Consider the following 12,281-nt stretch of genomic DNA (forward strand, 5'->3'; position numbering starts at 1 on the left):
AAACAACTGTATGTGTGTCAGAGTTTTACAGCACAGAAAGAGGCCATTTGGCCCATTGAATCTGTGCCGCCCATCAAACGCCTATCTATTCCAATCCCATTTTCGAGCACTTGATCCATAGTCATGCCATGGCTTTTCAAGTGCTCATCTAAATGCTTCTTAAATGTTGTGAGGGTCCTACCTCCACACACTCTTTAAGGCAGTGAGTTCCAGATTCCACCACCCTCTGGGTCTTTCCTTAAATCCCCTGCTCTCACCTTGAAACTATGCCCCATGGTATTGACCCCTCTTCTAAGGGGAAAAGTTTCATCCTACCTACCCTATCTATTTCCCTAATTTGTGCACCTCAGTGAGATCCTTCTCTGCTCGAAGGAAAACAACCCAGCCTAACCGGCCTCTCTTCATAACTGAAACACTACCCCCTGGTGAATCTCCTCTGCACCCTCTCCAGTGCAATCACATCCTTCCTATAGTGTGGCGACCAGAACTGCACACAGTATTCCAGCTGTGACCTAACAAGAGTTTTATACAGCTCCATTATAAGTTCCTGCTCTTATATTCTATGCCTCGGCTAATAAAGGCAACTAACCCATATGCCTTCCTAACCACCTTATCTATTTGTCTTGATGTCTTTAGGGATCTTTGGTCATGCACCCCAAGGCCTATTGGTCCTCTGTTCTTCCCAGTGTCCTACAATTCATTGCCGTGTTAGTCCTCCCAAAATGCATCAACTCACTTTTCAGTGTTAAATTCCATTTGCCACTGTTATGCCCTTCTGGCTTTCTACTCTATCATCTAAGTTGTGGACAAATGCGGTGATGTTGTGTGACAGATTCTTGCAGAATGCATTAGTCACATCCTGCAATTAGAATACCTATTGAATATCCATCCCTTTCTCCTGCCATTTAGTTATAGGCTCTTATGAGGGACTTAATCAAAGTCCAAATGAACAACATACAAAAACATTCCCCTTTCCATCAGTTCCATAGAATCCCTACAGTGTAGGAGGCCATTCCGACCATGAAGTCTGCACCAACCCTCCAAAAGAGCACCCTATCTAGGATAATGCCCCAGCCCTGCAACCCCACTGTAGCTGCACATCTTTGGACATTAAGGGGCAATTTATACAGCTCCAACATAAGCTGTATATCTACTTGTACACCTCAGGAAACTGGAGCAGCTGGAGGAAACCCACGCGGACACCTGGAGAAGCTGCAAATTCCAGTCATGATGGTGGCGAAACTTGGGGTTGTTTTCGTTAGAGAGGAGAAGGCTGAGAGGTGACTTAATAGAGACTTAATAGAGACAACGCCGTTTCCGAATGGGAGCCCTCTAACGTGCGGCTGCCTCCCGCCTGGCGTCACTGGAAGTCAGCCGCCATCGCTTTCAATGGCCTTGGTGAGCTTTTCACAGTTCCCTCTGCTGCTAGAATTCAGCTTTAATAAAGGCCCTCAAGTCAGCTTGAGGCCTTTAAGCTCGCCCGATTGGCTGAGAGGTGGTAGCCCCGCCTACGAGGCGGGATAATAAGAACCCGTGTTCCCGGCAGTCAGCCTTTCTTCTGTACGTCTGCTGCCGGGCACACTTTATCATAGAATTTACAGTGTAGAAAGGAGGCCACTCGGCCCATCGAGTCTGCACCGGCTCTTGGAAAGAGCACCCTACCCGAGGTCAACACCTCCACCCTATCCCATAACCCAGTAACCTCACCCAACACAACAGCAATTTGGACACTAAGGGCAATTATCATGGCCAATCCACCTAACCTGCACATCTTTGGACTGTGTGAGGAACCGGAGCACCCGGAAGAAAACCCACGCACACACGGGGAGGATGTGCAGACTCCACACAGACAGTGAACATAGAACATAGAACACTACAGCGCAGTACGGGCCCTTCGGCCCTCGATGTTGCGCCGACCTGTGAAACCATCTGAAGCCTATCTGACCTCCACTATTCCATTTTCATCCATATGTCTATCCAGTGACCACTTAAATGCCCTTAAAGTTGGCGAGTCTACTACTGTTGCAGGCAGGGCGTTCCACACCCCTACTACTCTCTGAGTAAAGAAACTGCCTCTGACATCTGACCTATATCTACCACCCCTCAATTTAAAGCTATGTCCCCTCGTGTTGATCATCACCATCCGAGGAAAAAGACTCTCACTGTCCACCCTAACAACCCTCTGACTATCTCTATATGTCTCTATTAAGTCCTCTCAGATTCTCTCTCTAACGAAAACAACCTCAAGTCCCTGAGCCTTTCCTCGTAAAACCTTCCCTCCATACCAGGCAAATCCTAGTAAATCTCCTCTGAACCCTTTCCAAAGCTTCCACATCCTTCCTAATGTGGTGACCAGAGCTGCACGCAGTACTCCAGGAGGGCCGCACCAGAGTTATGTAAAGCTGCAGCATGACCTTGTGGCTCCGAAACTCAATCCCCTACTGATAAAGGCTAGCACACCATATGCCTTCTTAACAGCCTTATTAACCTGGGTGGCAACTTTCAGGGATTTATGTACCTGGATGCCGAGATCTCTCGGTTCATCTACACTACCAAGAATCTTGTCATTAGCCCAGTACTCTGCATTCCTGTTACTCTTCCAAAGTGAACCATCTCACACTTTTCCGCATTAAACTCCATCTGCCACCTCTCAGCCCAGCTCTGCAGCTTATCTATGTCCCTCTGTATCCTATAACATCCTTCAGCACTATCCACAACTCTACCGACCTTTGTGTCATCTGCAAATTTACTAACCATCCTTCTACACCCTCTTCCAGGTCATTTATAAAAATGACAACACAGTGACCCAAGCCGGAATCAAACCTGGGACCCTGGAGCTGTGAAGCAATTGTGCTTCTTGTGCATAAAAGCCTACGTTCGGATTCATCTACGTTTCGTGTCCATTGATTGTGCATCAATTTAATGCACAAGATTTTAAAGGATGGAGCTTCGTATCAAGCCAGAGTCCTTCGACTCAGCCTCACGCAGCAAATGCAACAGCAGCATTTAAAACCGGCTGGCTTGCTTCAATAGCTACTTGAGCACAGCCGAAAAGTCCCGGCGAGATAACAGAAATTACACATCCTCCATCGTGCGTCAGCACCGCCATGTACACGCTCATAGAGGACACGACAGACTACGACGCGGCCATGGACTTGCTTAAAGGACATTTCATCCGGCCGGTGAACCAGGTCTACGCTCGGCACTTACTGGCCATGAGGCAGCAATTCCCTGGTGAGTCTTCAGACAAATTTACGGGCCCTCCTGTTCTGAGGAGTAACTGCGGCTGCCCACAAGTTTCAGCGACCGAGCACACCGAACTTTTAATCAGAGATTTCATTGCGGGTATGCAATCTTCACAGATCCGCCAGAGACTTTTAGAAAAAGAAACTTTAAGCCTCACCGAGGCACGGACCCTCGCCTCTTCCCTAGATGTCACCAATCTCAACGCCCACGCGTACGCTCCCGACCGCGCGCGCCCCTGGGCGGCATGGAATGCGACCCCCCCTCACCCCCCGTAGACTCGGACCCCCTCAGGCCAGCGCCGCAGGGCGCCCTGATAAACCCATGGAGCCCGCCGCTACTTTTCCAGCGCTGCCCAGCCCGCACCGCAACCTGTAAAGGCTGCGGCAAGAAGGACCATTTTACATTTCCATTCCTCCTAGCTACAGATAGTGAACCTCCCGGTGGCCCACTCAGAGCTCCTCGCTTTTCTTGATCTTTTGTGGTCCAGTAAGGCTAGGTGTCCCCCCAGGATGCACATCAGGGGTAGCTCTGTGCCTTTGATGCCCTTGATACATGTCTCCTGGAGAACCTGGAGTTGGTCCGAGCCAACTTACTGGTGTACAGGCATTGCCATGCAACCCTATTCTGCCTGCTGCCCTCGAGATGCACGGTGTCAGAAGTGGGGGAAATCGGAAGATTTCCATCTCTTTGGTGACGGTCCCGGGTTGGCCTCCAGCGCGTTCTCTCCGATGGTGCCCATAGGCCCTGGGGGGGCTCCATGTGGTGGAGAGGTAGCTAGAATGGGCTCCAGAGTCATCTGGCACTGCCAGTCCTGGCAACTCCCCATTTTCTGCACCATGGTGTGAACGCCCTCAGCGATGCTCCTCAATGGCTGGGCCATGCTCTGGAGTACCTCGCAATGTCTGCCTGCATCTGAGACATGATGTCAAGGCCCTCATCATAGACTGATCCATGCCTTGGGCCCCACTACTCAAGACACGGATATCATGCTCCAGACTTTCCACTGCGGTCGCCACCCTAGCAATTTTTGTTTTATAGATTTTGAGTGCCCAATTAATTTTTTTTCCATTTAAAGGGCAATTTAGTGTGGCCAATCCACCTACCCTGCACATCTTGGACCTGGGTTCCACGCATTGCCACGCCATTCCTGAGCCCAAACCTCTGGGACTCCTCCAATTGGCTATGCAGTCGCTGCAATGTCGCTAACATCCGGGCTTGATTGTTACGGCTATGGCCTACCATCTGCATCAGCTCTGGGAGAACCTTATTCAAAGGCTGGGTATCTGACTGGGATCCTGCTGAGTCCTGGGATCCAGCAGACCTCTGACTGCTGTCTCCCTCATATGTTCCTGCCTCCACCTTATGTATATCATCAACTATGTGGTGCTCTCACGTGGGGCGGGGGGGGGGGGGGATGGACATGTGGTCAGTGAGAGGGAAGGATAATTTTGTCTGACATCAACAACCCCTGGATCTTCACCTCTGTGGTGCAAGCCAATCTCACTGTCGGAGACTGCTCTGTCCTTGGACAACCCAGCAATTCCCAGGGCCCATTCCTCAGAGGGGAGAGTGTGGACTTGGATCTCTGGCATCCTGCCCCCCCAAATTGGTTCTTTGCTGCTTATTATTGGCTATCTTCTCCTGCAGGAACAAAGAGAGGGAATTGTCAGCCGCACACTTGATGGTCAAGGGGTTCTATAGCAGGTGGCATGTATGGGCATTGCACCTGAACATGAAGGGTTGTGCTGGTGGGTTGCCAGTGGGTGCTGAGGAATAAGCACAAAGATCGGATGTTCGGAGGATGCGAGGTGTGAGCCTGCGATTTGTGGGAGGGGGGATTTGAGGGATGTCAGGTGGAACTGATGTCAGGAGAGAGATGGGACCTTGTAATTGCAGCTCAGTGGAATTTGTTCATCTTGTTCCGACATTGGACGGTGGTCCTCCTCGTCATGCTGCCCGCACTGACAGCTGCTGCCACTGCCTCCCAGATGGCATTGCTGACCCTGCTTCTGGTCCTCCGACCAGCGGGGGAACAGGATGACCCATCTCTCACCTGTGGCTTCGAGAAGCATGGTCAGGTAGGCGTCGCCAAAGCGATGAGCAAGTTTGAGCACTGCTATGTTTGTGCGTTGACTGGGAGTGAGTGGTGAGGGAGCCGATAAAAGCAGCTCCCTCTTGTTCGCGATGAGAAGTTGAGGCGTGAGTCGGGCGAATCAGATGGCCAGGGGCCCTTAACGACAAGAATCTCATTGGCGCTTAGTGCCAACAATGAGCCCCCTTGAATAAGGATCACGATCTCGCCCATGCGGCCGTTGTGAAACATCCTGTCAAACACCCCTAAAATGACTTAGAGATGTTTCAGTTGAATCACGCCCCTATTTTCCATACCGATGTGACAGTCAATGGTTTTTTGAATTTATTCATGCAATGAGGAGTTTTCTTGGGAAGACCAGCCTTTATTGTCCATCCTTTTTACCGTCGTGAAGCCAAATTCTTTCTTGAACCACTGCAATCCATGTGATGAATACACCGTCACAGACTTGTTTGTTCCAGGATTTTGACCCAGCAATAATGAATGAATGGCAACATACTTCCAAATCCTGGATGACGGTGAGCGATTTGAGTGTTGGAGTTGCATTCATCCAGGTGGAGCATATTCTATCATACGCCCTACTTATTCCTTACATGGCGAGCCCAGTTAAGTTTCTGGTTAATGGTGGCCCCAGAATACTGAAAGTGGGGAATTCAACTATAATGTTATTGAGTGAGGACAGATTCTCTCTTGTTGGAGATGGTCATTGCCAAGCACTTCTGCAGCACAAATGTTACTTATTAGCTCCATCCTGAATGTTGTCCAGATCTTGCTGCATATGGGTATGGATTGCTTCATTTTCTGAGAAGGTGCGAATTAAGCAAAACATTGTGCAATCATAAATTTTTTTTTTTAATAAATAATTTCTATTGAAATTTTTACAAAATACAAAATATAAACATCTTAACTCTATTAACTACAACGCGGTAACACCCCATAAACAATGCCCCCAGCTCAAGAGCAACTTCAGACAAAAGGAAGAAACAAAAAAAAAAAAAGAGAAAAGAAAAAAAAAACAAAGGAGAGAGATAGCACCCTCCACAAACCCTTATGCACAGTTCTCCCCCCCAATCTTACCCCCCCCCTCCCTCCCATCTCCCCCCCCCCCCCCCCCCCCCCCCCAGGTTGCTGCTGCGGCCTGTTTCCCTACTGTTCCGCCAGGAAGTCCAGAAAGGGCTTGCCACCGGCCTGAAAAACCCTTGTACTGATCCCTCAGGGCAAATTTCACCCCTCTCCAATTTAATGAACCCCGCCATATCCGAGATCCAGGCCTCCACGATTGGGGCCTCGCATCCTTCCATTCGAGCAAGATCCTCCTCGGGCTACTAGGGACGCAAAGGCCAGGACCCCGGCCCTCTATCGCCTCCTACACTCCCAGCTCCACTGCAACCACAAAATTGCGAGTCCCCAAGCCTGCTGGAGCCTGGATCCCACCACACCTCGACACGTCTTTGTCTACCCCCTTCCAAACTCCCCCAACGCTGGGCACGCCCAAAAACATATGGCCGTGGTTCGCTGGGCTCCCCGAGCACCTAGCCAACCTGTCCTCGCGCCGAAAAACCCTACCTCATCCTTGTCCCAGTCATGTGGGCCCTATGCAGCACCTTGAACTGTATAAGGCTAAGCCTCGCACAGGAGAGGAGGAATTCACTCTCTCCAGGGCAATCCGCCCACGTCCCTCCTCAATCTCCTCCCCCAGCTCCTCTTCCCACTTCCCCTTCAGTTCCTCCACCGAGGCCTCGTCTACCTCCTGCATTACCCGGTATATGTCCGAGATCTTCCCTCCTCTGACCCACAAGCCCCGAGAGCACCTATCCGCACCCCTCGTGGGGGCAGCAAGGGGGAACCCCTGCACCTGCTGCCTGGCAAACGCCCTCACCTGGATGTACCTAAACATGTTCCCCGGGGGGAGCCCAAACTTCCCCTCTAACTCCCCAAGCTCGCAAACCTCCCCTCCATAAACAGGTCCCTCAACCTCCTAACCCCAGCCCTGTGCCAGCCCAGAAATCCGCCTCAATGCTCCCTGGGGCGAAACGATGGTTCCCCCGTATCGGGGCCCTCCATCGAGCCCCCCATTTCTCCCCTGTGCCGTCTCCATTGCCCCCAAATTTTGAGGGTAGCCGCCCACCACCGGGCTCGTGTATATCTTGTTGGAGGGAGCGGCAACGTTGCGTTACAAGCGCTTCCAGGTTCGTGCCCACCACAGACGCCGCCTCCATCCTCTTCCACGCTGCCCCCTCCTCGTCCATTACCCACATTACGCACCATCACTGCGTTGGCCGCCCAGTAGTACCCACCAGAGGTTGGGCAACGCCAGCTCCCCCCTATCCCTGCCTCGTTCCAGGAACACTCTTCGAACCCTTGGAGTCCCATGCGCCACAACAAAACCCGTGATACTGCTGTTGACCCTCCTGAAAAAGGCCTTTGGGATAAAGATGGGGAGGCACTGGAACAAGAACAAAAACCTTTGGAGCACCGTCCATCTTAACGGACTGCACCCCTCCCCGCCAGTGACAGCGGTAACATATCCCACCTCTTAAAACTCCTCCTCCATCTGCTCCACCAACCTTGTGAGGTTGAGCTTGTGCAGAGCCCCCCAACTCCCAGCCACCTGGACCCCTAGGTACCTGAAGCTCTTCCCTGCCTGCTTCAGTGGGAGCCTACCAATCCCCTCCTCTTGATCCCCGGATGCACCACAAACACCTCGCTCTTGCCCAGGTTCAGCTTATACCCCGAGAAACCCCCAATTCCCCAAGGATCCTCATCACCTCCGGCATCCCCCCACCGGGTCCGCCACATACAGCAGCAGGTCGTCCGCGTACAGTGACACCTCGCATGCTCCTCCCCACCCCGCACCATGCCCCTCCAGTTCCCTGACTCCCTCAATGCCATGGCCAGGGGCTCAATTGCCAACGTGAAGAGCAAGGGGGACAGGGGGCACCCGTCTCGTCCCCCGATGCAGCCGAAAGTACTCCGACCTCCTCCTATTCGTGGCTACACTTGCCATCGGGGCCTCGTAGAGCAGCCTCACCCACCGAAAACCCCTCCCCAAACCCAAACCTCTCCAACACCTCCCACAAGTACTCCACTCCACCCTATCGAAGGCCTTCTCCGCGTCCAACGCCACCACTATCTCCGCCTCCCCTTCCACCGCCGCATCATAATGACATTGAGGAGTCTTCGCACATTTGTGTTCAGCTGCCTTCCCTTCACAAACCCGTCTGGTCCTCATGTATGACCCCCGGCACAATCCTCTATTCTAGTGGCCAGGATCTTTGCCAGCAGCTTGGCATCGGCGTTCAGCAACGAAATCAGCCTATATGATCCACACTGCAGAGGGTCCTTGTCCCGCTTCAGGATCAAGGAAATCAGCGCCCGGCGACATAGTTGGGGCAAGGCCCCCCCCCCCCCCCCATGCCTCGTTAAAGGCTCCGACCAACAGGGGGGCCCAACAGGTCCAAATACTTATTATAAAATTTCCGCCGGAAACCCGTCCGGCCCCGGCGCTTCCCCGACTGCATGCTCCCTATCCCTTTGACAACCTCCTCCAACTCGATCGGTGCCCCTAGTCCTCACCCGCTCCTCTTCCTCTTCCACCTTCGGAAACGCAGCCTGTCCAGAAGCGTCCCATTCCACCCTCCTCCACCGGGGCTCAGAGTGGTACAGTTCCCCATAAAAGTCCCTGAGACCCATTGACCTCTACCCCCCTCCGCACACCACTTTCCCAGCGCTATCCACTCACTCCCCCAATCTCCCTGGCCGCGACTCGCTTCCGGAGCTGGTGCGCCAGCATCCTAACTCGCCCTTCTCCCCGGTTCATTAACACACAAACCGCCGCCCCCCTGTGCTTCCTCCACTGGGCTTCCGCCTTTCTGGTCGTCAATAGGTCAAATCTGGCCTGTAGGCTACGCCTCTCCCCCAGCAATACCCTCCTCCGGGGCCTCCGCATATCTCCTATCCACCTGCACCATCTCCCCTATCAGTCTTTCCCTTTCCCTCTGCTCCCCCCTCTCCCTATGGGCTCGGATGGACATCATTCCCCCCTCATCACCGCCTTCAATGCCTCCCAGACCGTCCCCACCGAAACCTCCCCCGTTATCATTGGCCTCGAGGTATCTCTCAATACACCCCCGGACCCTCCCGGCCACCTCCTCCTCTGCCAGCAGCCCCACCTCCATCCGCCAGAGCGGACGGTTGGTCCCTCTCTTCCCCAGCCCGAGGTCCATCCAGTGCGGGGCATGGTCTGAAATGACAATGGCGGAGTATTCCACTTCCTCCACCCTCGGCACCAGCCCCCTGCTCAAGACAAAAATAGTCAATCCTTGAGTAGGCCTTATGTACATGGGAGAAAAACGAGAATTCCCTGGCCCTTGGCTTCTCAAACCTCCAAGGGTCCACCCCCCCCCCCCCCCCCCATCTGGTCACATAAATCCCCTCAGCACCTTAGCCGCCGGCCGACCTCCTACCCGTCCGGGACTTGGATCGATCCAATGGGGGATCCAGCACAGTGTTTAAAGTCTCCCCCCATGATCAGGCCCCCCACCTCCAGGTCCGGAATGCGGCCCAGCATACGCCGCATCGTCCCAATTTGGGGCTAAACATTCACCAACACTACCCGCGTCCCCCTGCAGCTTGCCACTCACCATCACGTACCTTCCCGCCACTGTCAGCCACCACCTTCAACGCCTCAAACGACCACCTTCTTCCCCACCAGGATCGCCACCCCTTTACTCTTCTCGTCCAAGCCCTGAGTGGAATACCTGGCCCACCACCCCTTCTTCTCAGCCGGACCTGGTCCACCACTCTCAGTGTGTCTCCTGGAGCATGGCCACATCCGCCTTCAGTCCCTTCAGGTGCGCAAGTACTCGGGCCCTTTTGACCGGCCCATTCAGCCCCCTCACATTCCAGGTTATCAGCCGGATCCGAGGGCCTCCCTGCCCCCTTCCCCTGCCGATTAGCCATACCCCAATCCCTTGCCCACCCCCCGGCCAGCGTCCACGCTCTGCCAGTTTCCCACGGTGGCACCTCCCCCCCTCCAGCACTCCCTGCGTCACTCCAGCTCCTTCTCTGACCGTTTCAGCAAGCAACCCGGTAACACCCCCCCCCCCAGGCTAAGACCACTCCTAGCCGCGCCCCCCCCCCCTTCAGCACTCCCGTGAGCCAGCTATCTCTGCTGACCCCGGCGGCTCCCGCCCTACTTTCGGCTCCTTCTCAACGTGGGACTGCCCCTCCCCTATAGTGCCATCAACCAGTCCACCCTCCCCCGCTCCTGCGCGGGAAAGAAAACCCCGCCCCTCCCTCTCCCAGCGCGGGACCCCGGCAGAAAGCCCAGTTTTCGCCCTGCCGGGCCCCGCCTCCTCCAGGACCACTCCCATTGTCAGTTCCCCCCCCCAGCTCCCCAAACACCCTGTTTACCCCTCAGTCCAAACCCGTCCACCCAACTCCTGCTAGAAAACCCATAAAGAAAACACCCGTACGGCATCACCCCACCCACCCTACGGCCACCCCACATCATAACCTAAACCCCGCAGATACACATACAGTATAAATAAATACAGTATTCCACAGCATCCCCCATCCGGGGGACCCTCAGTTTGTGTCCAGTTTCTCGGCTTGCACGAAGGCCCATGCCTCCTCCGGGGACTCAAAATAGTGGTGCCGATCCTGGTAGGTGACCGCAGACGCGCCGGCTGCAGCATTCCAAACTTCACCTTCCGTCTGTGGAGCACCGCCTTCGTCCGGTTAAACCCGGCCCTCCGCCTCGCCACCTCCGCACTCCAGTCCTGGAAGATCCGCACCTCCGTGTTCTCCCATTTGCTGCTCCGCTCCTTCTTGGCCCACCGGAGCACACACTCACGATCCACAAACCGGTGGAACCTAACCAACACCGCCCGCGGCGGCTCGTTCGGCTTGGGCCTCCTAGCCAGAATTCTGTGGGCCTCCTCCAACTCCAGGGGCCCCTGGAAGGACCCAGCCCCCATCAGCGTGTTCAGCATCATCACCACATAGGCCGCTAGGTCTGACCCCTCCAGCCCCTCCGTGAGGCCCAGGATCCGTAAATTCTTCCTCCTCGACCGGTTGTCCAACTCCTCGAACCGCTCCTGCCATCTTTTATGGAGCGCCTCGTGCACCTCCACCTTCCCCACCACGGCCACGACCTCGTCCTCCCTCTCGGCGGCTTGCTGCTGCAGCTCCCGGATCGCAGCCCCCTGGGCTGTCTGGGTCTCCATCAGTTCCCTGTTGGTTACCTTGATGGACTCCAGAAGCTCCACTTTCAGGTCCTGGAAGAGGCTCAGCAGAGTCGTCTGGACCCACTTCAGTTCTTCAAAACTTTCGCCGGCCGCCATTTGTCCTGTGGGCCCGATTTTTTTCAAAAGTTTTTCCTCCCGATTCTCCTCCCTGCTCCGCTCCTGGTCTGCACCATGGGACCACTGGGGAAAAGCTCCTGGCCTCTTCCCCCGTCGGGATTTGCCTCTTAAGCTCCGTTGGGGCCTTAAAAAAGCCCCGAAGTCTGTTTTTTCCGGGAGCCTCCAAACGTGCGGCCTCAGCTGGTCATTGCCGCTACCGTAAGTCGTGCAATCATAAATGAACACCTCCATTTCTGACTTCATGACGGAGGAGTGGTCACATTGATAAGCAGCTAAAGATGGCTGGGCTTAGGACACTGCCTTAAGGAACATCTGAAACGCTGTCCTGGGACTGAGATGATCAGCGTCCAAAAGCCACAGCCATTTATTTGCGCTAGATATGATCCCAGTCAATGGAAAGGTTTTCTCCCTAATTCCAATTGAGTTCAATTTTACTGAGACTCTTTGATCCCGCCAATGTCATTTTCATCTGACCTCTGGCATTCAGCTCTTTTGTCCTTGTTTAGATTTAGGCTACAATAAGGTCTGGCAGACTCCAAAATAAGCATAATTAAGGAGGTGATTAGTGAGCAAGT

At 54.1% G+C, this 12,281-nt stretch overlaps 1 protein-coding gene across 1 annotated transcript in view; it reads right to left on the reverse strand.

Annotated features, from left to right (window-relative positions):
* Window positions 1-11,685, reverse strand: part of cep44 (centrosomal protein 44) — a 109,830-nt gene extending 98,145 nt beyond the window's left edge. Inside the window, exon 1 of the mRNA XM_038803907.1 lies at window positions 11,587-11,685. Within this exon, the coding sequence (XP_038659835.1) occupies window positions 11,587-11,685 (99 nt within the window). The remainder of the gene's footprint in view (window positions 1-11,586) is intronic.
* Window positions 11,686-12,281: the final 596 nt, after the last annotated feature.

Source organism: Scyliorhinus canicula, chromosome 8 (genome assembly GCF_902713615.1).
Source record: "Scyliorhinus canicula chromosome 8, sScyCan1.1, whole genome shotgun sequence".
Taxonomy (NCBI): domain Eukaryota; kingdom Metazoa; phylum Chordata; class Chondrichthyes; order Carcharhiniformes; family Scyliorhinidae; genus Scyliorhinus; species Scyliorhinus canicula.